The sequence below is a fragment of the Globicephala melas genome, chromosome 16 (assembly GCF_963455315.2).
Source record: "Globicephala melas chromosome 16, mGloMel1.2, whole genome shotgun sequence".
Classification (NCBI taxonomy): domain Eukaryota; kingdom Metazoa; phylum Chordata; class Mammalia; order Artiodactyla; family Delphinidae; genus Globicephala; species Globicephala melas.
In genome coordinates this window covers 19,119,884-19,147,731 of record NC_083329.1, presented here as the reverse complement: position 1 = coordinate 19,147,731, position 27,848 = coordinate 19,119,884, and the positions used below count along the sequence as shown (strand labels likewise).

General features: G+C 34.6%; 1 protein-coding gene across 1 annotated transcript in view; it reads left to right on the top strand.

The window, feature by feature from the left end:
• The window catches only part of SMC3 (structural maintenance of chromosomes 3), a 32,431-nt gene extending 5,154 nt beyond the window's left edge, over nucleotides 1-27,277 (top strand). Inside the window, exons 3-29 of the mRNA XM_030842538.2 lie at nucleotides 1,294-1,332; nucleotides 2,839-2,906; nucleotides 4,784-4,855; nucleotides 5,232-5,311; nucleotides 5,587-5,665; nucleotides 7,309-7,426; nucleotides 8,390-8,565; nucleotides 9,068-9,148; nucleotides 9,377-9,541; nucleotides 9,867-9,988; nucleotides 11,450-11,663; nucleotides 13,983-14,086; nucleotides 14,262-14,361; nucleotides 14,989-15,149; nucleotides 15,476-15,617; nucleotides 17,594-17,744; nucleotides 19,213-19,365; nucleotides 20,718-20,869; nucleotides 21,632-21,790; nucleotides 22,438-22,545; nucleotides 23,046-23,154; nucleotides 23,807-24,054; nucleotides 24,141-24,353; nucleotides 24,672-24,863; nucleotides 24,989-25,166; nucleotides 26,213-26,319; nucleotides 26,873-27,277. Coding sequence (XP_030698398.1) covers nucleotides 1,294-1,332; nucleotides 2,839-2,906; nucleotides 4,784-4,855; nucleotides 5,232-5,311; nucleotides 5,587-5,665; nucleotides 7,309-7,426; nucleotides 8,390-8,565; nucleotides 9,068-9,148; nucleotides 9,377-9,541; nucleotides 9,867-9,988; nucleotides 11,450-11,663; nucleotides 13,983-14,086; nucleotides 14,262-14,361; nucleotides 14,989-15,149; nucleotides 15,476-15,617; nucleotides 17,594-17,744; nucleotides 19,213-19,365; nucleotides 20,718-20,869; nucleotides 21,632-21,790; nucleotides 22,438-22,545; nucleotides 23,046-23,154; nucleotides 23,807-24,054; nucleotides 24,141-24,353; nucleotides 24,672-24,863; nucleotides 24,989-25,166; nucleotides 26,213-26,319; nucleotides 26,873-26,944 — 3,563 coding nt within the window. The 3' untranslated portion in view covers nucleotides 26,945-27,277. The remainder of the gene's footprint in view (nucleotides 1-1,293; nucleotides 1,333-2,838; nucleotides 2,907-4,783; nucleotides 4,856-5,231; nucleotides 5,312-5,586; nucleotides 5,666-7,308; nucleotides 7,427-8,389; nucleotides 8,566-9,067; nucleotides 9,149-9,376; nucleotides 9,542-9,866; nucleotides 9,989-11,449; nucleotides 11,664-13,982; nucleotides 14,087-14,261; nucleotides 14,362-14,988; nucleotides 15,150-15,475; nucleotides 15,618-17,593; nucleotides 17,745-19,212; nucleotides 19,366-20,717; nucleotides 20,870-21,631; nucleotides 21,791-22,437; nucleotides 22,546-23,045; nucleotides 23,155-23,806; nucleotides 24,055-24,140; nucleotides 24,354-24,671; nucleotides 24,864-24,988; nucleotides 25,167-26,212; nucleotides 26,320-26,872) is intronic.
• The last annotated feature ends 571 nt before the right edge of the window (nucleotides 27,278-27,848 follow it).

The window sequence follows — 27,848 nt, the reverse complement described above, 5'->3', positions numbered from 1 at the left end:
AAAATATTACATAAATGATGTGTCCTTTTCAGGGTATTCCACCTGGAGGCACATGATATCCATCTACTTCTTATTGATGATGATAATTTTGATCACTGAGTAGAGATTCTGTCCAGTTTTTCCACTGTATAGTTAGTGTTTTCTCCCTTGTAACTAATATGGAGATGGGGAGAGACTTTTGGACTATGCACGTATTGTGCTCCTTATCAAAATTCCCCCTTAGATTTAGCATTCATTGATAATTCTTGCCTTTATTCTGATGGTTGCAGAATGATGATGTTCCATTTCCAGTACTCCTTTCAGATTTACCACTTGGTATTCTACTGTAATCAAACATCTTCACTCCTTAGCTATATATTTATCTTTTTATTATCAGTATGGACTCATGGATTATTCCCGCCCACCACTGCCCCAGCACTAATTTATAATTCATCTAATTATTTTGGTGCTCAAATTGTCCTAGATTTAGCTAATAGAAGCCCCCTTCAGGCTGGCCTCTGTGTCTGTTATATGCCTTTTTTTTTTTTTTTTTAAAGCACTTCATTACTTTCTGATTTCTTTAGAATTTATCTTGGATTAAAGGTGATGACTTTGGGGCTAATTTGTTCAGGATATTGGTCAAGATTGTGAGAGAGAGTGGCATAGTTATTCATGACTCTTAACAATGAAAATTTTGTTAAACAAAAGAAGTTCAAATGAATTCATTAAATCTAAAATATTTGATATCCTTTTATGTATAGAATTGCTTATTTCTGAACTCAGGTAGTAAAAAAAAGTGCCTCATAGTTGTCTATATTTTTGTGATTCTAAGAACTATACATGATGTATAGGGCTGATCAGAAACTGTTTAACATGGAAATGGTTTGAAAATTTTAAATGATTGTTTAAGTATTTAAAATTTTTGTAGCATTATGTGAATCTTTAAATTGTTAAAAATATTTTATTATATACAATTAAATAGAATTACATGTCCATTGTAATGATTATAAATCATGAAAACCAGGTAGTATATTTAGTTATTCCTGTTAATTTTAAAGTACTGGGAAAGAGCAAAAAAATAAACAATGAAATAAATTCCTTTAAGAAAAAAATTATCTGAAGACTATGCAAAAATTGCACTCATCTGGTAATTAAAGCTGTTTTGTTTATTGCTTTGTTGTTCACTGTTCTGCTGTACTTAATTTCAGTTTTTAAGATGTTATGTTAGAAAATTGGATTTTATATTTTTTGAATACTTTCTATAAAGTTTTATTGTTTTTTATACAAAATAACATGGACTTTTTGATTTTGTAGTGGGCAGAAATGGATCTGGAAAAAGTAACTTTTTTTATGGTAGGTATTGTTTTTTGAATTCTAAACATAGTAAGACCTAGGTATCTTACGGTAGTTTATCTGAGGTTATGTCTGCATGAAACACAAGAAATACTTCTTCAAATGAGGTTGCAATTTAATGTAGAGGGTTTAGAGTATAAGAATCTGAGCTCTACTCTAGTGATTAGCCATGTGAGACTGGGCAAAACAGTTAACTTCTCAAAGTACTCTTTCAGTTTAAAAACAGAGATATTTGCCCTGCCTACCTTAGATGGGTTGTGAGAATCAAATGAGATAATATGTATGGAAGTGCTTTCTAAACTTCAGTGCTGTATATAAATGTTGTAAATGCAGAGAGAGAGAGAGATTCAAAGAATGTAAGTACAGTAGAATAGTTAATATTGTTATGGAAAATGGCTTATCTGTTTCATCTAAATCAATTATTTTAATAAAAGATGGAGGGGTGTAAAAAACCAGACTCAACAAAGACAGTTGTTGTCAGAAGATAGTAAGTAGAACTTTAAAAACTATCTCTAAATATAAAATGCGTTTAAGCATAGTAATGCCTCTGTTAAATTCTTTGGAGAGAAAAAATATTTTAACAGATTTGGACTGTACAAGGAGTAGATTGAAAAGATTTTGAACCTCTTAGTAGTGCTTGAGGAAAAGGAGGGTGTAGTAATAGCAAAGGTTCTATCCCTTGTTTACTTATAAAGCTAAAGGGTACTCTTTACCCCATCAGTGGTTGTAATTTGGGGATGGTGAGAAGAGTAGGATTGGAGTGGAAGTATTAATATTTCCTGATCTCCAGGGGGGATGAGGGCAGTTTGAACCTGTCCCCTCCAAGGTGATTATAAAAGAAAACCAATCCCCACCTCCACCCCCAGCATACACATTCACATATACATACTCCCTCTTTTAGAGTGTCAAAGCTCTCTTGGGTGGACTGGGAATAGAACAGTTGAGTAAAGAGTTCCATTTCTAGGAGAGGGTGGTCCAGTTAGGCATCCTATGGAAGCAGGAATGGCTCCTTACAGAAGACAAAGGGTAAGTAAGTACTGCAGTAGAAAGTGGAAATCTGAAACATTTCCTACTTAGTGCTATTTATTTTGAAAAAGTATGCAATTAAGGATATTATAGGAATATATCCTATTTTGTTAAATATTTTAATTTATATTATTTATATCTACTGGATAAAAGCAACTATAGCTTGAAACCTAACCATGTATACTTTGATCAAGAGGTACACCTTAGTTCTAGTCTGTTCGTGTATTTCAGTGTTTTTATTTTCTTACCTTAAATATTTCAGTGAAAACTTAATGTTTTCCTAGTATCATCATTTCCTAGCTGATTAGTCTGAAGTACAGGCAAATTTTCTGCATTCCTTTTGTCTATATAAAACAGGTAATCTACTTTATCTGCATTGTTCATTACCTGATATACTGTATTCTGTGAAGGTATGGGAAATTATAACTAAGGCATAAATCCTTTTTTAGATCCTACTAATAGTTGTTTTTGTATTTCTAGCAATTCAGTTTGTTCTCAGTGATGAGTTTAGCCATCTTCGTCCGGAACAGAGATTGGCTTTGTTACATGTGAGTGAGACTGCTTTATGGATATTAAATACTTCTAAAAATACATTGTCAATTCTGGTAAACAAAATTATTTTTTCAAGTTTCAGATCCTTTGTGAACATGACACAGTGTGTCTCTTATGTATGTTGTTCTGCTGTGAAATTTAGCTTACTATATTAATGCAGGATAAAGGCTTAAATTTTATATAATGGTAAGATTGTGCGAGTTCCCTATGGATGGATATGCCTTCCATATAAATATAAATTCTTTATTAGGAGTATGGCCTGGTAACGATCTGGAAGCAGGTTTGCTGAGAAAGAAGAAAGTTAGGTTGGGGATTAGAAACTTTGAGACTCAGAATCAGAAGTTAATTGTGGGGACTTCCCTGGTGGTCCAGTGGTTAAGACTCCGTACTCCCAGTGAAGGGGGCCCAGGTTTGATCCCTGCTCAGGGAACTGAGATCCCACATACTGCAGCTAAGCCTGCGTGCTGCAGCAACTGAGCCCGCGCACTCTAGAGCCCATGTGCCACAACCAAGACCCAGTGTAGCCTACATAAATAGTAAATAAATAAATAAGTTAATTGGGAGCATAGAAAAGCAACCATTACAAACTAAACAACATAAAGTTACTTTTAGCCATATTTATACTTAAATGGTAACATCATTTGGTAACAATGGTAACATCCAATATGAAAGACAGTATATAGTAATGAAAATTGTTAGAATTTTTCTTTAGATAATTATGAAAAATAAACTAATTTTAGGATAAGAAAGTATAAAAGGCTATGATAAAATGATGTAACTTTATTTACTTACGTACTTATGTACTTACTTACACTGGGTCTTTGTTGCGGCATGCAGGATCTTCATTGCAGCACGCGGGATCTAGTTCCCTGACCATGTATCGAACCTGGGCCCCCTGCACTGGGAGCGCAGAGCCTTAGCTACTGGACCACAGGGAAGTCCCTGTCTTGTTTAAATATGGCTTATAATTAATTTTAAGACCAGAAAGCGAGAGTCCTCAATATATCTCCACAGTATCTCTCAGACTTAAAGTTCTTTTTCTGACCATTATATTTTTCTCCGCCTCACTCTTTTTTTGGCTGCGCCTTGTGGCTTGCAGGATCTTAGTTCCCCAACCAAGGATTGAACCAGGGCCATGTAGTGAAAGCACCAAGTGCTAACCACTGGACTGCCAGGAAATTCCCTCCCCCACCTCTTACATTTGAATTTTTAGTCCAGTAATCAGGATTGATTCCCTATAGAAAAATCTCTCTTTAGGTTTCTCAGATTAGCATTAAAAGAATAATTCTTTAGGTATCATTCTTCATTGTATTGAACTACTACATAATAGCAGTTTTCACAGTCTAGAAATTATCTGGGCTTGGTATGTAAGTAGTTGGGTCACAAATCGGTCTGAATGTGACCCATATGTTAAATGCATATGTTTTCATAGCAGATTTAAAACTATATAGAATATCTCAAATGTTTAAAAAGACAGTTTTTATCATGTGACTTGTTAGGGCTCCTTTCTAGCATTAAGGTGAATCTATAAGAGAGAAGCCTCAAAGTGTTTTATAGTTTAGCAAATAGGTAAAATTGGGTGGCTATGGGGTCTTATGCTCTAATGAGGTGATATGCAGAACAAGACCTATGTAAATCTAACTTTGACGTCTCTTGCATAGTTCTCATTTTTAAAATTCAGAATCAGAAGCTGTTTGGTTGAGTTTTATTATCCTAATCCAGTGTTGGCTGCTTTGGCAAGAGGACTGTATATTAGTCTGATAGAAATTTTTCTCCATTGAATCAGGCTTGTTACCATGCACTAAACTTTAAATGTATTTAAAGAATATGAAAATCCCACTTATGCAACATATTAATTTTTCTCATGTTTTAGGAGGGTACAGGACCTCGTGTTATTTCTGCTTTTGTGGAGATTATTTTTGACAATTCAGACAACCGGTTGCCAGTGAGTAACTGCTTTTTCTTTTCAGTAGTAACATTGAGAATTTTATTGATGCAACTGACTTTTTTCATGCTTTGAAACACTTATTTATAGTTGTACTTAGGCTTTTATAATTTAGTTCATACTAAAATAACTACAGCTTACATACTAATTTTGTCTTAAAGTTGTAATGAATATTCTGGTAAACAAATGGGAATGTGCAAGCCATTGTGAAAAAATGTCTTTGTCATAGTATTGAGTATTCATGGCATATCTTTAGTGAGATGATTGAAGTTTCAAAATAATTGCTATGGTGAGGGACTCTGAAATGACCTTATTAACTATAAAGTTTCCACTTTTACTATTAGATTTAACTTTGGGCTTTTCTTTTTTTTCTTAGATCGACAAAGAGGAAGTTTCACTTCGAAGAGTTATTGGTGCCAAAAAGGATCAGTATTTCTTAGACAAGAAAATGGTCACGTAAGCATTTTTCTTTACATTTGTAATTTCTATACAAAAGACTAAAAGTATTCTTTTACTTGCCTCATATATGGTACTTTTGCCTCATGTTCAACAAATCACAATTTAGAGCATAAACATAAGAATCAGAAGATTCTCTGAGGCTGATAGAACAGAAGGGTTAAATGACTGTTCTGTACTCCTTTGTGCACCTTAACTCAGGAGTTAGTGTACTCTTTTTGCTTATAGTTGGATTGTTACGTATTTGAAATTTTTTTTTAATTGTTTATCAACAGGAAAAATGATGTGATGAATCTCCTTGAAAGTGCTGGTTTTTCTCGAAGCAATCCTTATTATATTGTTAAACAAGGAAAGGTAAGAAATAGTATCTTTTTAAGTGGAATTTGTTTTTTGAGTATATTCATTGAATGATGAGTTTGATTTCATTCTAGTGGTTAAGTTGGAGTGAAAATAGACCTTATTGTCTTCTGTTTTCATTGATTTATTTTGCACTGAAGTTTGTATTACCTTTTCTGTGGCCATAAATTTATGTACCAAATAGATCCATTGCATAGTGGGATAAAAGTATTTCCGGGGCTTCCCTGGTGGCGCAGTGGTTGAGAGTCCGCCTGCCGATGCAGGGGACACGGGTTCGTGCCCTGTTCCGGGAAGATCCCACATGCTGCGGAGCGGCTGGGCCCGTGAGCCATGGCCGCTGGGCCTGTGCGTCCGGAGCCTGTGCTCCGCAATGGGAGAGGCCACAACAGTGAGAGGCCCGTGTATCGCAAAAAAAAAAAAAAAAAAAAAAAAAAAAAAAAAAAAAAGTATTTCCGTAGAATTATTTAAGTGGATCTTATTTTCTTGGTGATCTGTATCATTTACCAAGGTGCACTGTACTGGAAGACATTTTTGGTTTGTAGAAGTTACAATCATATTTAAGAATGTTGTAGAAACTTTATAAAAATCACATTTGAAAAAAGTTACTCTGAAATTAATACTCTCTCTGTTAGTATATCACAGAGTTAAAATGCTAGAATGCTTAAATTACCAGAAAGCTACCGTAGTGCTACATATTATTTTCCCTTAATACAATTTATATTCTTTATAGTTTTTAGGAGTTACATACTTTATCTGATTGTTCTACTGTTTCCTCGTATGTTTTAACTATATATATCTAAAATAATTTCTTTTTCTTAGAACATACCTGCAGTGTCCTAATAGCTTTCTGTTGTGCTATATTGAACTAGGGGAAAATCCTTTTAAAATGTCCACTTCTTATTTCATGTTGGAGGCTTTTTTAGGTATGTGTTGGAAAGTTAGCATTCAGAAGAAGTGATTAGAAAGAATATGGAGTTTCACTTTAAGAGCAAGAGTTTGAAAAGACTGTCTTTATAAGAGAAATTTCTTTAAAAGGAGGCTGGGGACTTCCCTGGCGGTCCAATGGTTAAGACTTCGCCTTCCAACTCAGGAGGTGCAGGTTCAGTCCCTGGTTGGGGAGCTAAGATCCCACATGCCTTGGGGCCAAAAAGCAAAACAGAAAACAGAAGCAATATTGTAACAAATTCAATAAAGACTTTAAAAATTGTCCACATCAAAAAAAACTTTAAAAAATAAAATAAAAGGAGGCTGATTTGAAAGCCGTTATCTGAGTCTTCCCTGCACACATACAACGTAGTAGGTCCCTTTACATCATTTCAACTTTTGCTCATATGTCATTTCATATAAGCGATCTATGTCTGCCTCTTTTACAAGAGCATTACTGTCACTCCAACTCTTTATGCTGTATTTTCTTATTTTGTTTTGTTTTTCCGCATAGCAATTATAATGTAATGGTATGCATACTTCCTGGTTTTTTTCCACTAGAAAGTAGGTTCCTCGAGGGCAAGACCTTTTCTGTTCATTGCTATTTTCCCAGGGTGAACTCATACTTAAAGCTTAGCATGTGAATAACTTTCAAGGTAGAGCTCTTAAAGAGCATTCTGTAGCTCTGTAAATAATTATTTTTCTAAAACTTTTAGATCAACCAGATGGCAACAGCACCAGATTCTCAGAGACTAAAACTATTAAGAGAAGTAGCTGGTACTAGAGTGTATGATGAACGAAAAGAAGAAAGCATCTCTTTAATGAAGGAAACAGGTAAAATAAATATGATTCTACATTATTCTTTTTGTTGTGAATTACTTTTTCATTGTGTTATGATACTTGAGAGGAGTTATCGTCAGAAGTGTATTGTATGATAATTTGCCTATATACTGAATGGAGAAAAAATTAGTTTCAGGATGTTTAAGGTTTGAGAGTTCCAATAATTTGTCTCTTTGAATAAAGAGTTGTTACTGTGAGATAATAGTGCTTTTCTAGGTCACCTACTTTGTGCCTCTAATGTCCTTTTTATTATTAGTGAGGATAATTATGTATTCCTCAAAAAATAATTGCTGGAATATCAGTTGGCATTAGGCTTTAAGTTGTTCAGGAGCAAGTAAATATGAAATTTTGAACTTCAGTCTTCCTTAGTACGTTTATTATGGAAACCCTACTTTGCTTTTCAAGTGCTGTGCCCTCTCATGGCTTAGAGTCAGAGAGTTTTGGGTTCAAAATCTTACTAATAATTACCTGATATTGTGACTTTAGACTTGACCTCCCTGGTCCATAACTTTCCCATCTTGTGAAATCCTTTTTTATAGTTTGTAGTGATGAGTAGAGGAGCAAAGTATCACCATGATTGGAATATAGTTGGTATTCAATATATGGTAGCTATAGATAATGCTGTTGTAAGAATTGAGAATCAGTGACACCAGTGATGTTAAGTACGTTTTTTTTTTAATGTCATGGGAAGGCACACTGGCTTTTAAAGGAAGTTTAAACAGAGGCCTTTACCACATGTAATATAAGAATCAGTGTCACCATGTGTTTATTCTCCGATGCTTTTCATAATAAAGCATTTTAATGGCAATTTTAGCATCTTGGATGTGGTTACCACATAATATCAAAGAAATAATGCTAACGTTCTTAAGATTAAGTTTAACTCATGGTATATTTGAGAATTGATGTTACATAAAAATTTTATTGAACTCCTTCACCCCTCTCCCATTTATTTTTAAGAGGGCAAACGGGAAAAAATCAATGAGTTGTTAAAATACATTGAAGAGAGATTACATACCTTAGAGGAAGAAAAGGAAGAACTAGCTCAGTATCAGAAGTGGGATAAGATGAGACGAGCCCTGGAATACACCATTTACAATCAGGAACTTAACGAGACTCGTGCTAAACTTGATGAGGTAAAATATTTCGCCACTTCAGTTTAATTTTATTTTTACGAATATATTAAACTCATTTTATATTTATACTTTTCAATGATTTTTAAACACAAACTTCAAAATTTTAAAACCTCTTAGTGAATTCATTACTCAGCAAATTTACACTATCAGTTTACTCCAAGGAAAATGCCTAGACCCACATAGTCCTTGCTGTAGTTGTATCTGAAATATAATTAGGTGGCGATGTCAGGCAGACCAGGATGAGAGGAAGCCACCTTTAAAGTTTCATGAATTTTTTCCCTGGCTTTTTAAGGTGTAATTTGTAATTAGTATTGCTGACATTTTGTACAAAAATTTGTTTTAGGTAATGCTGAAAACTACAGGCATTTTCTATTTAAAACCACTACAATTATTTTTGGAAAAAAATTTTTAAGTGAATGTTTATTTTAGCAGATATTTTAAAATTTTAAATACTGAACAAATTCGAAATGAGTTAGAAATCATAGCTTGGTTTTTTTCCCAGCTTTCTGCTAAGCGAGAGACTAGTGGAGAAAAATCCAGACAATTAAGAGACGCCCAGCAGGATGCAAGAGATAAAATGGAGGTAAGGTTATAAACCAGGTTTAGTCACATTTTTGACCACAGTAAACTTTTTGTACCAGAATTATAGAATGGTAACTTCAAGTGGGGTGTCACCGAGATTGAGTATTGGAAAGACAGTAGTACTGAAAGTTTAAATGAAAGAAAAAGAAGAGACAAATCAGTGGTGTCCTGATTTTGCTGTTGTATTTCTAGTTGTCTAACTCGTTTCTATTTGATACTTTTTGAGTAGGATATTGAGCGCCAAGTTAGAGAACTGAAAACAAAAATTTCAGCTATGAAAGAAGAAAAGGAGCAGCTCAGTGCTGAAAGACAAGAACAAATTAAGCAGAGGACTAAGTTGGAGCTTAAAGCCAAGGATTTACAAGATGAATTGGCAGGAAATAGTGAACAGAGGGTGAGTTAAAGTGCTAAAAATGAAAGATATAAATGTTCAGGTGAGTGGCAACTGCAGAGGACAGTCCTTTCTGTGGCACGGGTGCTTGAATTTTTGTAAAAGATTTGGCACATTAAAATAATTTGCATTCAAGTTGCAACTGAGTACTATCTTTGTTACTTACATTTAAAAGTTAGTTTTGTGTTGCAGGATCAGTTTAAAAATTAGTTTTGTGTTGCGTGATCAGTTTCATGCATTTTTTTCATGAGAAAATATCTTATGCTAGACTTATAAATTAAACAACAGTTTTTAAATAGATTGCATTTTTACTTATCTTCATTTACAGAAACGCTTATTAAAAGAAAGGCAGAAGCTGCTTGAAAAAATAGAAGAAAAGCAGAAAGAACTGGCAGAAACAGAACCTAAATTCAACAGTGTAAAAGAAAAAGAAGAGCGAGGAATTGCTAGGTCTGGGATTTTTTTCACCAACAATTCTAATTTTCTACATTGTTCCTCTATAGAACCTTATTAAGTAGTTATGGGTTAAGAAGGTACAGTAAATAAGGGCAAAAGTTAAATGTCCATTTCAAAGTAATAGGCAGTGTCGGCCAAGCATTATTGTATGCTTATTGCCTATTCAAAAGCCCTAGGAGATCACAGTATCACCAACTGTAAATTTGACAAACTTGAGGCTCTGGGGGTGTTCAGTAACTTGCCCAAGATAACGTAGCTAAATGTTGGGCATTTAAAAACATGCATGATGATTGTTCTTTTTTTACCCAAATTGTATCCTGCTGTGTGTTCATTCTCCCACTTTATGTCGTTTTAACATCTAGACATTTTAATATCTATCCGTAGATTGGACTTGCCAACGTTTGCTGATTTCACAATTTAGTACATTATCATGTTTTTATGCCACTTATGTTCATTTTAATGAATTGCCTGTTGATATCTTGTGTCCATTTTTTTCTGATTTTTTTTGTCGGCTTTTTAAAATAATTTATTTTATCCTACTTATTTTTGGCTATGTTGCGTCTTTGTTGCTCTGCGCGGGCTTTCTCTAGTTGTGGCGAACGGGGGCTACTCTTCGTTGCAGTGTGCGGGCTTCTCATTGCGGTGGCTTCTCTCATTGTGGAGCACGGGCTCTAGGCGCGCGGGCTCAGTAGTTGTGGCTCATGGGCTCTAGAGCACAGGCTCACTAGTTCTGGTGCATGGGCTTAGTTGCTCTGTGGCATGTGGGATCTTCCCAGACCAGAGCTTGAACCTGTGTCCCCTGCATTGGCAGGCGGATTCTTAACCACTGTGCCACCAGGGAAGCCCCTTTTTTCTGATTTTTTTTCTGACGTTTTATAGGGTTGTTTTATGTTATCTGGGCATTAATATTTGTTCTGTATGTTGTAAGTGTTTTCTCTTGCCTTTTAATCTTTATAGTGTCTTTTATTATAAGGAGTTGAAAATGTTCAAATAGTTAAATATAGTTGGAGCTATTTTGAAAATTCCTGAGATATGGGGTACTAGATTTGTGTAGGTTTACTGATTAACCCAGACCTGGAATGACCTTAAATCCCTAGGGGATGGGCTGTTTTACCTGACTGTAACTGATTTTGCAGTTAAATTAATGTTATATAGAACTAGTCCCAGGAGCTCCATTAGATAACAGTTACTTTTTATACTTAATTCCTTCTTTTTTTTTACCACACCATGCAGCTTGTGGGATCTTAATTCCCAGACCAGGTATCAAACCCAGGCCCTCAGCAGTGAGAGAGCAAAGTCCCAACCACTGGATTGCCAGGGAATTCCCTTTAATTCCTTCTTTTATGGAATTATAGAAATGGTTATTGTCTCTGTGTACTCTTGAGGTATCTATTGCAATTAAACTTGGTTATTTCCTGTTGTCCTTTTCAAACCATTCTCTTCTATCTTGTGTAGATTGGCCCAAGCTACGCAGGAAAGAACGGATCTTTATGCAAAGCAGGGTCGAGGAAGCCAGTTTACATCAAAAGAAGAAAGGGATAAGTGGATTAAAAAGGAACTCAAGTCTTTAGATCAGGCTATTAATGACAAGAAAAGACAGATTGCTGCTATACATAAGGATTTGGAGGACACTGAGGCAAATAAAGAGAAAAATCTGGAGCAGTATAATGTAAGAACTTTCATAGCTGCTTTGTGAAATCTTTCAGAAGAGTGTGAACATGTGCAGTTTCATCTATTTCTTTAAGTTTTATTTGTAAATGGTTTATCTTAAAATATACAAGACCAGATACTTAATTAGGCAAGACCAGCACAATGTAATATGATACATATGGTAGTTCTCTTTTTCGAAGAAGAGTTCTTATATGTCAGTGAGTGTCCATATAGATTGAATGTATTTTAAAATATATTTTTATGACTTGGTAATATGTACCTGAACTCTACCCTTAACTAAAACATGACTTTATAGTAACTTAAAATTTTTCCATTTTTATATTCTAATGTAATTTTCTGTCAATGTAATAACTTACTGCAGAATGTATATATATTTTGTTAAAGCATTGGTGATTTTATAACATTTCTAAATGAATTAAACATTTACTATGCATGTTTAGTTAGCATTTTCTTAAAAAGTGAAGTAGAAGATAAAATCATTACTTTCAGAACAAGAAAGATCTTACATTATTTAAAATTAGAAAGGGAGAAAAATTCTTTAAGTGATATGTGTGGATATATATAGATGATTGGAAGTGATGAGAAGGGAGTGTGTAGGACAGGTGTAGGGTGAGGAGAATATATATATACATGCCTAGAAGGAACCTTCTTACCCCATGAGATCTGTACCAGTTGGTATGGTTGGTTTATCAAAAAAAAGCCACTAAAAGCATAAAATCTCAAATGTGTATACTTATGTATATTTTATGTATAATATTTATATGTATTTTTTACACATATATAAATGTACATATTTATAAGTATTTAATTTTAAATAGATAAATATATGCGTATGTACCAATCTTTATTTTTTAGACTTCTTTTTTAAGAGTAGCTTTGGGTTCACAGCAAAATTGAGAGGAAGGTATAGAGAGTTCTCATATGCCCCCTGCCCCCACACATGTATAGCCTCCTTATCAACCTCCTCCAGCAGAGTGTGTACCAGTCTTTTGATGTAGAGCCCAAGGTATTTCTTATGAATATGAGTAGTGATTGGAGTTCCTAGGGGACTTTCATGTTATGGACCACACATGTAAATACAGTTCTCCTTGAAGTTGGATGAGAACAGAATTCGGGTTTCAGTATAAGATCATATATCGCATTTAGTTGTCATGTTTCTGTTATCTCCTTTAATCTGGATCAGTTCCTCAGTCTTTTTGACTTTGCGACTTGACATTTTGAATTACTGATATAAAGTGCACAGTATCTATTAACTTATGTATTATATATTAAATAATTATTTTCCCTAGTCTTTTAGAGTTGATTTGCCCATTTAATCCAATTTTTAGTGACTCACCTTTGAGTTTGTCCAAAACTAAATCAATTTTTTTAAAGAAACAACTCTTCCTTGTACTCATATCATCAGTTTATCTAATATTTAATGTAATCAGTTACCCCAAAACAAAAACATAGTAGGAAGCAAACAGAACTGACTCTGTAACCATAAACAGCTCAACTGGTAGGAAAAGTGACCAGGAGTAATAGACAGCCTACTGGCCTTGAGAGTCCAGTGTACTTTGGGCTTTGTTCAGGATATTTTACGGAGGGGATGGAAAACACAGGTTGATTGAGGTAGTCAGTTATTTGCGAATTTGTTAGTATAGTTTCAGCTGCAATAGCTACAGTTCTGTCTTGAAATAAAGAAAAGGCATTTTGTCTTGAGTTCATGGAAATATCGACCTCAACAGATGCCCTTTTGAAAAAGTTTAGTGATAAACCAAGATTTTCCAGTGAGAGGTTTTATTCATTCTTTCTCAAGCTTGAAGTTATTTTTCAGTATTTTAGCCACACTTACGTGTATCAAAATGACCACTTGTGAGGGTGAACTCTGTGCTTTATAATGGGTAGAGATGATTTTACAGTGCTAATTAATTGTACAAAACAGCCTTTTTGCTTCTTAGTCTGTTCCTACATCTCTTATGTTCTAGTGTGTGTTTAGAGGGGGAAGTATGAAAAGTATGCACTGCAGTGTTTTGAGAATTTATTAATGTATTTTTTCTTTTAAAATTCTAGGGTGTGTATTATAGAAGTAGTAAGGACATTAATGAACAAATTAATTGTTCTGATATATGTGTATGCCTGTTAAACCATCACCACAATTAATATAACAAGCCTGTTCATCACCCCAAAATGTTTCCCATACCCCTTGGTAATTCCTCCCTCCCTCCTTCCCTGTCCTCCCCTTCCATCCCCTGGTAACAACTGATCTGCTTTCTGTCACTATGGATTTGTTTGTATGGAATTGGATTTTAAATTTGAATTATTTTTATTTCCATAGAAACTGGATCAGGATCTTAATGAAGTCAAAGCTCGAGTTGAAGAACTGGACAGAAAATACTATGAAGTAAAAAATAAGAAAGATGAATTACAAAGTGAAAGAAAGTTAGTATAGCCTAAAATATGTCTTAATATTTTTGAGTAATGTAATTACTGGCTGTTAAAGTCTTTAAGTTATAAATTAACTATTGAAGTTTAATTTCAGTATTTATTCAAATTTGTATACTATTAGAATATTAATATTTTTAGAATTAAAGACAGTCTAATTTTTATTGATTAGTTACTTGTGGAGAGAGGAGAATGCAGAACAGCAAGCACTTGCTGCTAAAAGAGAAGATCTTGAAAAGAAACAGCAACTTCTTAGAGCTGCAACAGGAAAGGTGGGCAGGTTCTTTCATTACCTCAGTTTGCATTGTCAGTTATTATTGCGCAAGAATTTATTAGCTTTCAAGAGTAGAGGGCAAATTACTTGTCTTATAAATACGAAAGAATGGGTATCATTTAAGCACCCATGCTATTAAAGAGAGCACTTTTGATTTTTAGATGGCGAGTCCATTTTTAATGTTGATGTCATAGAACAGAATCCATGATATAAAGTATTGCACGTAGTTGGCATATTTCAAGGGAGTGACCTGTTTTTGGAGAGAGTGTTTAATCTCTGGTATTTTTTTTATTTTTTTATTTTTTTAAATTTTTATTGGAGTATAGTTGATTTACAATGTTGTGTTAGTTTCAGGCGTACAGCACAGTGAGTCAGTTATATATATACATATATCCAGTCTTTTTTTAGATTCTTTTCACCTATAGGCCATTACAGAGTATTGAGTAGAGTTCCCTGTGCTATACAGTATGTCCTTATTAGTTAACCTATTTTATATATAATAGTGTGTATATGTCAATCCCATTCTCCCAATTTGGTATATTTTTTAATGCTTAGAGTAATGGGTTCATTTCTTACCAGCAGGAGTGCCATTGGCACTATTTTAATATTTTTCACTTCTAAACAGGCCATTTTAAATGGAATAGATAGTATAAACAAAGTGCTAGACCACTTTCGTCGAAAGGGAATAAACCAGCATGTTCAAAATGGCTATCATGGTATTGTGATGAATAACTTTGAATGTGAGCCTGCTTTTTACACATGCGTGGAAGTCACTGCTGGAAATAGGTGAGATGTTTTTGCTTGATATTTTGAGTTTTTAAAGGAAAGAGGGAATAAGAGTAACCTAAGAAACAACTTTTTGTAGTTTTAATACAATATGTCTCCCATTGTCGTCTATTCTCAGTTACTTAATTTTCTAATTAAAGATGTAGATGCTAAGTGTTTGTTCCTAATTGTAGAAGCTAGAAATTTCCCTTTTTTGTACTTCCTCTCCCTCCGTTGAAATTTTCTAAGTAGCCCTCCCCATACAAATTGGATTGCATAGAAAAAAAGTGAATTGTTTGCTTAAATGTTTATAGCACTTCAGATGTATCTGTTCTCTTTACATGTAGGTTGTTTTATCACATTGTTGATTCAGATGAAGTCAGCACGAAGATTTTGATGGAGTTTAATAAAATGAACCTACCTGGAGAGGTTACTTTTCTGCCTCTTAACAAATTAGATGTAAGGGATACTGCCTATCCTGAAACCAATGTGAGTTGATGTGTGTTAAGGTCTATCTTCCTTTCAATACGTTTTTTCTTGTGTTTAGCACATCCTAGTGCACAGGCACTGTACATTGGGATTCACGTGGTCTGTGAGATAAACATTCCTGTCTTACCGAAGAGCATAGTGCTGGATCAGGAAAGGAAGGGAGACAGAGGTCACAGCCAAGACATAAAACAAACCATTGCAAAATGTGCAAAGTGTTAAAATATTGGGTTGGCCAAAAAGTTCATTTGGGTTTTTCCTGAAGATGTTACGGAAGAACCCCAACGAACTTTTTGGCCAAACCATACATAAGCACAGGATACTTTGAGAGTGTATCTCAGGGAGACAAAATTAAGATGAAGTAGCTGGAGAAGAATTCCCTGAGGAACTATCATTTAAAGTAAATATTTTAAAGTTTTCTGAATGTACTTTTTTTAAATGGCTTATAAATTAGAGTAAAAATACCTAGCAAGATGACAGGCTCTGAAAGCATACTGTTGCTTTTGTTATTAGCTGGTATATTTTTAAACAGATTAAAAATGTTCCCTGGACATCATTCTTGAAAAAAATGTAATTGCTTTGAGGTGTTTGGCTTCAGAATATTGATGGTAGTAGCAACTATTTCACTATTTTTTAAGGTTAAAGCTAAAACCCTATGAGAATGATCTACAATTTAAGAGGAACAGTGAGAATCTTATAAGCCATTTTAGTGGTTAGCTTTTTCTTCTTTTAAATTTACGAATTATCTGTGAAGTTTTGGGGAGGAGAAATTGAGTCATAAATGTGATGTGTGAATGAAGCAAGACACACAAGAATGCATGTAAGCATGGTTCCCTTTACACTACCTGAACAAAATAAGCTTAGATGATATAACTAGAAGTGCAAGGAAGTAGTGACCACAAAGTTATATTGGGTTGGCCAAGAAGTTCGTTCGGGTTTTTCCTAACAGGTTATGGAAAAACCCGAATGAACTTTTAATAGTGTCATCCCCAGCAGGTAACCATTGAAGGTAACCACTATGATTAGGAAAGGGTTACACTCATGGCTTCTGGGTGTCAGTAGTGTTTTGTTTCATGTCCTGCATGGTGGTTATATTGGTGTTTGCTTCATAATTATTAATTTAAGCTTAACATATTATTGCATTTTTCTGTATGTAGGATGTATTTCTTTTTCTTTTTTTTTGCGGTATGCGGGCCTCTCACTGCTGTGGCCTCTCCCGTTGTGGAGCATAGGCTCCGGACGCACAGGCTCAGCGGCCATGGCTCACGGGCCTAGCCGCTCCGCAGCATGTGGGATCTTCCCAGACCAGGGCATGAACCCGTGTCCCCTGCATCGGCAGGCGGACTCTCAACCACTGCGCCACCAGGGAAGCCCGTATTTCTTAATTTAAAAATTCTGTTGCCAGTCGAGAGAAAAAAGGGAAAATAAATTTTATCTGAAAAAATTTTTTTCTGAATATCTAACTTAGGTTATATATCTGTAGATAGAGATAAAATAAAATGAAAATATTTTGAGGAAATACTACTAGTTTACATTTGGCCCTTCTGTGTGACAGAGGCTATCCTAAGTGTTTCACATATATAACTTGCCTAGACTTAACAACTTTGTCAGGAAGGTACTGTTGTTATTGCAGTTTTATAGATGAAGTGACTGATACATAGAGAAGTTAAGCAACTTGTCCAGAGCACACATCTGAACAGCAGAACTGGGATTTGAGCTTGAGCAGTCTGGCTCCAGAGCCACTAAGCTCTTTATCACTGTGCTCTAATACTGAAAACCTGGATGATTTACATGAGCACAATTTCCAGTATATTTCAGTAGAATGATTTTTCTAACTTTTTCAGTATAAAAACCAACAGTTTTGAAATATAAAGGTATTTTGTTTGTATTTCAGGAAGATGTAATTCATGATTCTGCTAACACATTTTAATTAACTGTGTTTTGATCTCTTTGCTTGCTTGTAAAATATTCATTTTTAGGATGCTATTCCTATGATAAGTAAATTGAGGTACAATCCCAGATTTGACAAAGCTTTCAAACATGTGTTTGGAAAAACACTTATTTGTCGTAGTATGGAAGTTTCAACCCAGTTGGCCCGTGCTTTCACTATGGACTGCATTACCCTGGAAGGTTTGTAATAATAATTCTTGGCTTTGAACAAATAAATTCCATTTTAGTTTTAAGAGTGTTTGAAAATTCATGTCCAGTTATTTCTCATTTTTAAAATAGTTGGTTTCTTCAAGTCAGAATGTAAAAAGGGTCAACCTCTTTATATTTAGTTGATGTCTCTTAAGTATAATCATTTGATGTATAGTAGAGTTTCTTAACCTTTTTTGCACCATGGACTTCCTTTGGTTCTTTGGTGAAGCCTCCGGACCTGTTCTCAAAATGTTATATTTTATTCATTTATTTTTGGCCTCATTTGGGTCTTCGTTGCTGCGCACGGACTTTCTGTAGTTGCTGTGAGCGGGGGCTACTCTGCGTTGCAGTGCACGTTCTTCTCATTGCGGTGGCTTCTCGTGTTGTGGAGCACGGGCTCTAGGCCCACAGGCTTCAGTAGTTGTGGCTCGCGGGCTTAGTTGCTCCGTGGCATGTGGGATCTTCCTGGACCAGGGCTCAAAGCCGTGTCCCCTGCATTGGCAGGCAGATTCTTAACAACTGCACCTCAAGGGAGTCCTCAAATTTTCTTAGTTGTCCAAAAATATTTTTCTATCCAGGATCCAATCAAGGATGCATTCAATGCCTTTTCTTTAGATTCTTTCAGTTTCAGTATAGGACAGGTCTCCCGTTTTCCTCCCACCCCAAGAAATTCACTTTCTCAAAGTCTTGTGTTCTGGATTATCTTACTGCTTTCTCTTCATTAGGTTTAGGTTAAGCATTCTTGGCATGAGTGATGTGTACTTCTTATTGCACTACACAATGTGTCCCACTGTTACTGATGCCAGGTTTGACCACTAACAAATCTTGGTTGTAAAGATGCCTTATCCCCTTTGTAATTAATAAGTGATATGTGGGATTATCCTTTAAGAATACATGAATATCAGGTTCCCCCAAACTTCTTCACCAGTGGTTTAGCATGCTTTGGTGACCCTTGCTTGACTCAAGTTAATACATTGGGGGTTTCTAAATGGTGGTTCTAAAATTCTGTGATTGCTTCTATATTTATTAGCTGTCACTCTTCTGTAAAGAGCCCCATCCTTTTTTCTTTTTTATGTATTGCTGTGATTCATGGACTTCTTTTTTTAATTCAGTGTATTATCACATTGCCATCATCATTTTTGATTTTCAGATTTTCCCATTTGTGGCTAGTGGGAATTTCAAGCTAGGTTCTGTGTCCTGTTGACATGTTCCTATTAGTCTTTAACACTTCTTTCCTTTCTGGCGGATGTTCAGGCTCACCTAGAAGGTATATTTTTTTTAAATGCAAATGTTAATGTTGTAAAGCAAAATTTTTTCCAGAGTGACTTAAACTCTTAACTTTTACATTCTTATTAAATAGGTAAAGCCTTTAGATTAGTCATTTGATTATTAATCAATTTATTATTGAATAAAGAAGTTGTTATACAGAATTACTAATTTTCTTATGTTTTGTTTATAGGTGACCAAGTTAGTCATCGGGGTGCTTTAACTGGAGGCTATTATGATACAAGGAAGTCTAGACTTGAATTACAAAAAGATGTTAGAAAAGCAGAAGAAGAACTAGGTGAGCTTGAAGCAAAGCTCAATGAAAATTTGCGCAGAAATATTGAAAATATCTTTTTGTCCTGTGTTGCTGTAGAGAAATAACTGTTTTGGTTGGGAATATAGAATCTTTTGCATGTTAGATGTATTTTCTCATATGCCGTGGGGAAAAGTAGCCCATGTGTTTGACTTTTATTTAAGCACAGGAGCTTATGTAGTAAGTCTTTAAATTCTGAAGACAGGGAAAACTAAAAACTATTTTAACATCCTTTGCTTAGCTGTTAAATAGCTAGTAGCAATAAATCTACTTCTGAGAGAAAAGAACCTGAGGAATACAAAAATTTAAGGTTATGGAGGGAACTGAGGAGTATTTGTCAGACAGTTTTATAGGAGGAAAACCAGGATAGTATTTCAGTGGAAGAAGGGTGGACAGTATCAGGAATGCCACATACTAAGTAGAAGTTAAATATATAAAGGTTGAAAAATGTCCATTAGAGGTTATTATCTTGAGGCTCAGATTTAGTATTAGTGGAGGAAATGGCCATCAAAACGCAAGTCTTAGTAACCATAGTTCTCTTAGTTCTTTCAAATAAAAATGGTGTTCTGTGAAGAGTGACTAGTTCGATTCACAACTGTGAGACACTTGTGCACGTGCATCTTCTTAAAACAACCATGGTATAAGGTAGAAGTGCTTTATGTGTACTTTGCATTATGTCACACAATATTAAGTACAGGTACTCAAGCAGCAAAAATAATTATTTTTACTGCTTCATTAGGATATTCTTTATTGGAACTGGCATTTTTTAAAATGTGAGTTTATAGCTTTTCTGTCATCAGTTGCAAGCAAAAGCACAAAGAAAAAGGTAAACAGACATCTTAGTTTTAACTTTGCAGGGGTCTGCATAGCATACTTTTGAGAACTGCCCAAATTTGGCAAGATGTGAGCACGAAGCATGGGGAAATACTAATAAAAAAGAGGTTTACAGTAGGCACCAACTACTTTCCTGTATTTGATAATCCAGCTAGATGGAGTTATTCTTCTACATCGGGCAAGACCTCCTCTTCATATCTGACTCCCTTATATAGTGCTGTAAGCATAATAGATTATATAGTAAATATTTGTTGAATGAAAAAATATATATGTATTTCATTTAGCTTCCTTTAGGGCTTCCCAGGATTGTATTTATTATTTATTTTTTTGTATAGCAATTAGTAAAACAGTATGTGTGTTATTTTGAGAGAGAAGTGGGGTGAAATGTTTTAAGCTGCTTTTATGACTGAACACAGTGTAGTATTTAATTCAGTGTTGTTATGGTCCATAAATTTGTGGAAATAGCTTTATTTACGGGTAAAGAAAAGGAAGGGGGATACACAATGTTTTGTTAACAGGCACCAAAGAGAATTTTCCTTAGCCTTGTATATGGATTAATAATGAAATTGATCAGCTGATGAACCAAATGCAGCAGATAGAGACTCAGCAAAGGAAATTTAAAGCATCTCGAGATAGCATATTATCAGAAATGAAGATGTTAAAAGAGAAGAGGCAGCAGTCAGAGAAAACCTTTATGCCCAAGGTTCGTTAAGTATGCTTTTTTTAATAGATTTGTTTTAATTATAAAGATTTGGGGTGGACCATATATTATATAAGTTATATAACATATACATTCTGTTCCATTTTCATTTAGGCCCATACTTTTGGGAATCTACATGTATCTTTATCACACTTTTACCCATGAGTACCCAGAGTCTCCTTTTGTAGGCCTCATTCAGACTTTCCAACTTCATTAAACAAATAGGCATTTTGAGCTGCGGCATAATAGCACTGCCTGATAGTAGTCAGCCAGTATCCATTTTTGTCTATAAAGTACTATTTATGGATTTATTTGATTGCATTCTGTCCAGATTGTGCCAAAATGAGTAGAAAGTAAACTATTACTGCTATTACAAATGATAATACACATTGGTGTCATAAACATGAAGCAGTTTTGACAAAAAACTATTAATTTTGTACATCAATAGTACTAAAACAACGAAGTTTAGAATATATATATATGCACCCACAATTATACCACCCTAACATTCTAGCAACTTCTTTATATAGTTTGACCATGGAGTATGATGTGTTACACACATCCTGCAAATACTGCATCATAAATATTTTTCTTGTTGCTACATAGTTCTAATTATCAAATATAATGGATATCTAATATTTAATTGAGTTAATATGATTACTTAGCTCACTTTAATATCAAATTTAGATAGTTGCCAATTTTTCACTATTATAAGTGATACACTGACTAGTACGTTTATTAATAAATGGATAATCTGTCATATAGCAACGTAGCTTACAAAGTTTGGAGGCAAGTTTGCATGCTATGGAGTCCACCAGAGAATCGCTGAAAGCAGAACTTGGAACTGATTTGCTTTCTCAACTTAGTCTGGAAGATCAGAAGAGAGTAGATGCACTGAATGATGAAATTCGTCAACTTCAGCAGGCAAGTAGAGTTGACAGGAAAAAAATTTTTTGTTGACAATTGGCTGTTGTGAAAAGTGTCTTTCTGGCTAATAAAGGAATGTGAAAGAGATTATTGAGAAAATATAAGACTTATTAGACTTCTAATATCCATTAAAGTAAATGAGGTTTTAATAAGTTTTTCCAAACCATATGTTAGGATTGTGTAAGAAATCTTTGTTTTCTTTCATCTTACTTAATGCCCATTTGTCATTGGTAAGATGGAGCTTGTCACCTTTGCTGTATTTATTGACCTGACCACCTTTACATATTTAATAATATTGTCTTGATTAAACATTTTAACAACATTTGATTTTTAAATACAGAGATGTAAGCAATTAATACTAAGTTCAAAACACGAAAAGCAGGAAAAGAAAAATATTTTTGGTAGCATGCCTTATAAAAAGAACCAGGCACAGAAACAGCATTCTGAATAGATAAGAGGGAAAATGAAGAAAATACAGGGCCTTTTTTTTTTTTTTTTTTTTTACATATAGGGCCTTTTGGAAAGGTGTAAAATTATTTCAGCTCATTTGAACAAAAATAATGGAGAAAACAACAGATTGATAGCATTCCTGTATGTGAAATGTGCATGGCTGTGTAGACAAAGAATTTTGTTTTTTCTTCTAGGAAAACAGACAGTTGCTAAATGAAAGAATTAAGTTAGAAGGTATTATTACTCGAGTAGAGACTTACCTCAACGAGAATTTAAGAAAGCGCTTGGACCAAGTAGAACAGGTATGTTCTTTTTCTAGGGTTCCTTGACAAGCATAACCTTTTGATAATGCTTATATGAGAGAGACTGATTTAGAGTATGGGCTCTGGGGACAGAAAGCCTAGCAGTCTGACCGCCTGCCCTGGCTTGGAGTTCTAGCACTGCCACCTAGTGTACAGTACTGGGCAAGTCATCTAATATTTCTAAGCTCCAGTTTCCTCTTGTGTAAAATAAGCATAGCAGTAGTACCTGTTTTGTATGATTATCTGGCACATTCTAGGTAGTAAATATTAGTTATGAATATTTTCTCATCAGTAGTCAGATGCTAAGAAGTTTTCTGGTAATTTTTTCCCCTTTAATGGATACATTAAATATTTACAATTATTTTAAATATGTTTTTTGGTTTTCTTAAGTGTTTATTCAGACATATCAACAGCTATATAAACGGCAGTTATAACATTTTGAAACTAACAAAATTCATATTTTTGTGGTTTAATGCTCTTAAGTTCCTTTTGTGTTGTAGGAACTCAATGAACTGAGAGAGACAGAAGGGGGTACTGTTCTCACTGCTACAACCTCAGAACTTGAAGCCATCAATAAAAGAGTAAAAGATACCATGGCACGATCAGAAGGTGAATTTTTATTTAGTAAAAATATTTTTGGTATTTAGTTAAATTTAGCTTATTGGTTTTATAGGATTGTTTACTACAAAATGAAATATCCAAATAGGCAAAAGCATGTACCAATAGTTTTATGTGTTTTCCATCATCATAAACAGTTTATAGTGAACAGAGTTTAGGGTGTTGATTATAAATAGTAACCTTTGTTTTGTTGAAATGTTTGTGACAATTTTATGAGAGACCATAATATTACTAGTTTCATTGACAAAAGTACGAAATAGCTGAATCAAGTTTCTTATCACTAGTTGCTGAGAAGAAAACTATTTTAGGTTTTTATAAACATTAAATGTAAACTGTATACCTTGACTCATGTACACTCCCAATTTTGTTCTGAAGTTTTTCATAAGTTTTCACAGTAAAATTTAAACCTATTTATTTTGATAGATTTGACCTTGAAAATCTTTAGTCACCTAACACTCTGGCTTTAAAACAGGTGTTTTGGGGAAATCCCTGGCGGTCCAGTGGTTAGGACTCTATGCTTCCACTGCTGAGGGCCTGGGTTCAATCCCTGGTCATGGAACTAAGATTCCTCAAGCCACGCAGCTTGGTCAAAAAAATAATAAAATAGGTGTTATGGCCTAATTTGGTTTTCCCCCCATTTTAGATTTGGACAATTCCATTGATAAAACAGAAGCTGGAATTAAGGAGTTGCAGAAAAGTATGGAGCGCTGGAAAAATATGGAAAAAGAACACATGGATGCTATAAATCATGACACTAAAGAACTAGAAAAGATGACAAATCGACAAGGCATGCTACTGAAGAAGAAAGAAGAGTGTATGAAGAAAATTCGAGAACTTGGATCACTTCCCCAGGAAGCATTTGAAAAATACCAAACACTGAGCCTCAAACAGGTAAATCTAATTGGTTTTAAATTTGAAATCTCATTGCAAATTTCCCTGTATGTGGATTTATTTACACATTTTTTTCCTCTTTATAGTTGTTTCGAAAACTTGAACAGTGCAACACAGAATTGAAGAAGTACAGCCATGTTAACAAAAAAGCTTTAGATCAGTTTGTAAATTTCTCTGAGCAGAAAGAAAAGTTAATAAAGCGGCAAGAAGAGTTGGATAGGGGGTACAAATCAATCATGGAACTGATGAATGTACTTGAACTTCGAAAATATGAAGCTATTCAGTTGACTTTCAAACAGGTATGTTTCTATTTGTAGTAAACACACAAGCTAAAGTCTTCAGGTATTATTCAGTCTGTTATTCAATTTGTAAAGATTTTTAAACTTTTTTTCCACTGATAATTGGATCTGAAACATAAAAACAAATCCAGTATATAGGTTGCAAATATAGTAACTGGAATGTTTTATACAGCTCTTAAAGGGGATCCAATCTGTTATTCTTGTTCTTAAGATTAAAAAAATAAAACTATTTTTGATTGCTTTTAAATTTTATCTTTTTTTAAAAAAATACATATTCCAGTTGACACCCTATCTATCTATCTATCTGTTTATTTTAAGGTATCCAAAAACTTCAGTGAAGTATTCCAAAAGTTGGTACCTGGTGGCAAAGCTACTTTGGTGATGAAGAAAGGAGATGTGGAAGGCAGTCAGTCTCAGGATGAAGGAGAAGGGAGTGGTGAAAGTGAGAGGGGCTCTGGGTCACAAAGCAGTGTTCCATCAGTTGACCAGTTCACTGGAGTTGGAATTAGGGTAAAATACCTTTACATTCAATTTTCCCCAGAGCGTTATCATAGTAGAATTTGTAGACTATTTTGCGAATCTAAATTGGTACATTTTTACCCCTTTGAGATATAACTCATTAAATATTTTCTTAGGTGTCATTTACAGGAAAACAAGGTGAAATGAGAGAAATGCAACAGCTTTCAGGTGGACAGAAATCCTTGGTAGCTCTTGCTCTGATTTTTGCCATTCAGAAATGTGACCCAGCTCCTTTTTACTTGTTTGATGAGATTGACCAGGCTCTGGATGCTCAGCACAGAAAGGCTGTGTCAGGTACAGTTTTGGTTTCATAGTTTCATAGTAACTTGCTAGAAATGATAGCTTACCTCTTTTTTTTTTCCCCTTCATCCCCACTCCACTAAATTCCCTCACTTTCTTTTTTTTAAAAATTTATTTATTTATTTTTGGCTGCATTGGGTCTTTGTTGCTGGGCTCAGGCTTTCTTTAGTTGTGGCAAGCGGGGGCTACTCTTCGTTGCAGTATGTGGGCTTCTCATTGAGGTGGGTTTGTTGCGGAGCATGAGCTCTAGGCCCGCAGGCTTCAGTAGTTGTGGCACGTGGGCAGCAGTAGTTGCGGCTCGCAGGCAGCAGTAGTTGTGGCTTGCGGGCTTAGTTGCTCCGTGGCATGTAGGATCTTCCCAAACCAGGGCTCAAACCCATGTCCCCTGCATTGGCAGGCATATTCTTAACCACTGTGCCACCAGGGAAGCCCCAATAGCTTACCTCTTTTATAGTATATTTCTTGTTGCCTGAGATATCCAGGGAGCCTGGACAGGGTATTAGTAAATAAAATAATTTCTCTTTGAACAATTTTTCAAAAACCTAGTATTAGACTGCAAAGTTTAGTTCTGTGAGAAATAGATGTAATAATTGAAAATCCTCCTCCAGTTAAACTTTTATACAAACGTCTCTCCTTTAAACACTTTTTCTCAATGCTTGAATAGTCCCTGTCATAAACAATGTTGATGTGTTTAAATAATCTATATGTGATTTTTAGTAAGTTTATGCAAACAAATCCAGTATACAGGTTGGGGGTGTGGGTAGCAGGAAAAGGTTGCTTTTGGTTTTTTGTGTGAGAAAATTTACTTTGCTCTGACATTATTTCTAATGCTGTGTTAGAAGGTGTTGCTTCTTTATATTCTGTAACTAAGTTATTTGTGTTAAAGATTTATCCCTAGTTTAAGAAACAAGTTGATATTTTTTGTAGATGTATGCATGCAGGCAGTTTTAAGTTTTAGGTAAGAGTAAAAAGATAGTTGCTTTTTAAATTTTCATTTCAACTAAAAAAGGGTTTTATTAGATTACTATTTCTTTTTACAGATATGATTATGGAACTTGCTGTACATGCTCAATTTATTACAACTACTTTTAGGCCTGAATTGCTTGAGTCAGCTGACAAATTCTATGGTGTAAAGTTCAGAAATAAGGTAATTTTTTTTATATTAAGTTTAAGTTTATGTAGTATTCAATCCATTATACTGTTGAATTCTTGTTTTATGTTACTTAAGTATGAAAAAATTTAGAAAGTTATTGAAAAAAACTTAAAATGCCTGTGAAGGTTATCAGTTTTTTTTGTAGCATTCATTGCATTGGTTTTATTTTTATTGGCATTAAGAGACACTATCTTCCTATCTATCTCTTTAGTGCTTATTTAATTCACAGTCTTAAACAGTTACATAAGTTCATTTATATTTGGTTAGACCACACAACTCTTCCTGGTGCTTTCAGCCTTAAGATTCTTTAAAATAGCAAAGTAATAAAAACTGAACAAAAATATGGTTCAAATATTTTTAAACTCATGCATTGAACAAACAGCATTGTAAATAAAGGTTTTATCAGTCAGTGTTTTAGAGTCATTTGACTTGTTATGTAAAATATTCAGGTGATTGGGTGTATTTTTAAAATATTACCCTATACAGGGGAACACTGATATATTTCTTTAAGATTTAACAGATTTTGTTTTTAACATTTATTCTTCAGGTTAGTCATATTGATGTGATCACAGCAGAGATGGCCAAAGACTTTGTAGAAGATGATACCACTCATGGTTAATTGGAAAATACTTCCCATTGGTTTGGAAGATGTGTATAGTAATATGATCCTCATACCCAGGAACTGTAAATTTAAACCTAAATATCTGGTCATTATTAATAGTTTTCAGACTTAGAGCATACATAGCCCTTTTATATTTCTGTCATTGTATTTTATAACATGCTCTGTAATGTTACATTTCTACTTATAGTTTAAGAATTTTTCCCACACAACCTTTTGTAAAGTGTCCTCCTATTTTAAATCTTTTAAAATGTGCTAAATAGTCTTTCCTAATTATTTTATCTGTTATATTGCCTCTTTTTTATAGCTTCAATTAAATAATTCGTTTTATGACTTTGTGTTTTATGTGGCTTTTTATTTATGGTTCTATGATTAGAAACAAATTTTTCTTAAATATCTACCTTTTGTTTTGCTTAAGAAAAGGTCTGCCTTCACCTAAAAGAAGATTTTTTTTTTTTTTTTTTTTTTTTTTTTGTGGTACGCGGGCCTCTCAGTGTTGTGGCCTCTCCTGTTGCGGAGCACAGGCTCCGGACACGCAGGCTCAGAGGCCATGGCTCACGGGCCCAGCTGCTCCGTGGCATGTGGGATCTTCCCGGACCAGGGCACAAACCCGTGTCCCCTGCATTGGCAGGCAGACTCTCAACCACTGTGCCACCAGGGAAGCCCCTAAAAGATTTTTAAAACACAGTTTAATATTCTGTTGAATTACAGCAGTGATTCCCAATCCTGGCTGCATTTTTAAATCCATAAGTGAGCTTTTAAAAATGTAACATTGCTGGGCTTCCCTGGTGGCGCAGTGGTTGAGAATCTGCCTGCCACTGCAGGGGACATGGGTTCGAGCCGTGGTCTGGGAAGATCCCACATGCCACAGAGCAACTAGGCCCATGAGCCACAACTACTGAGC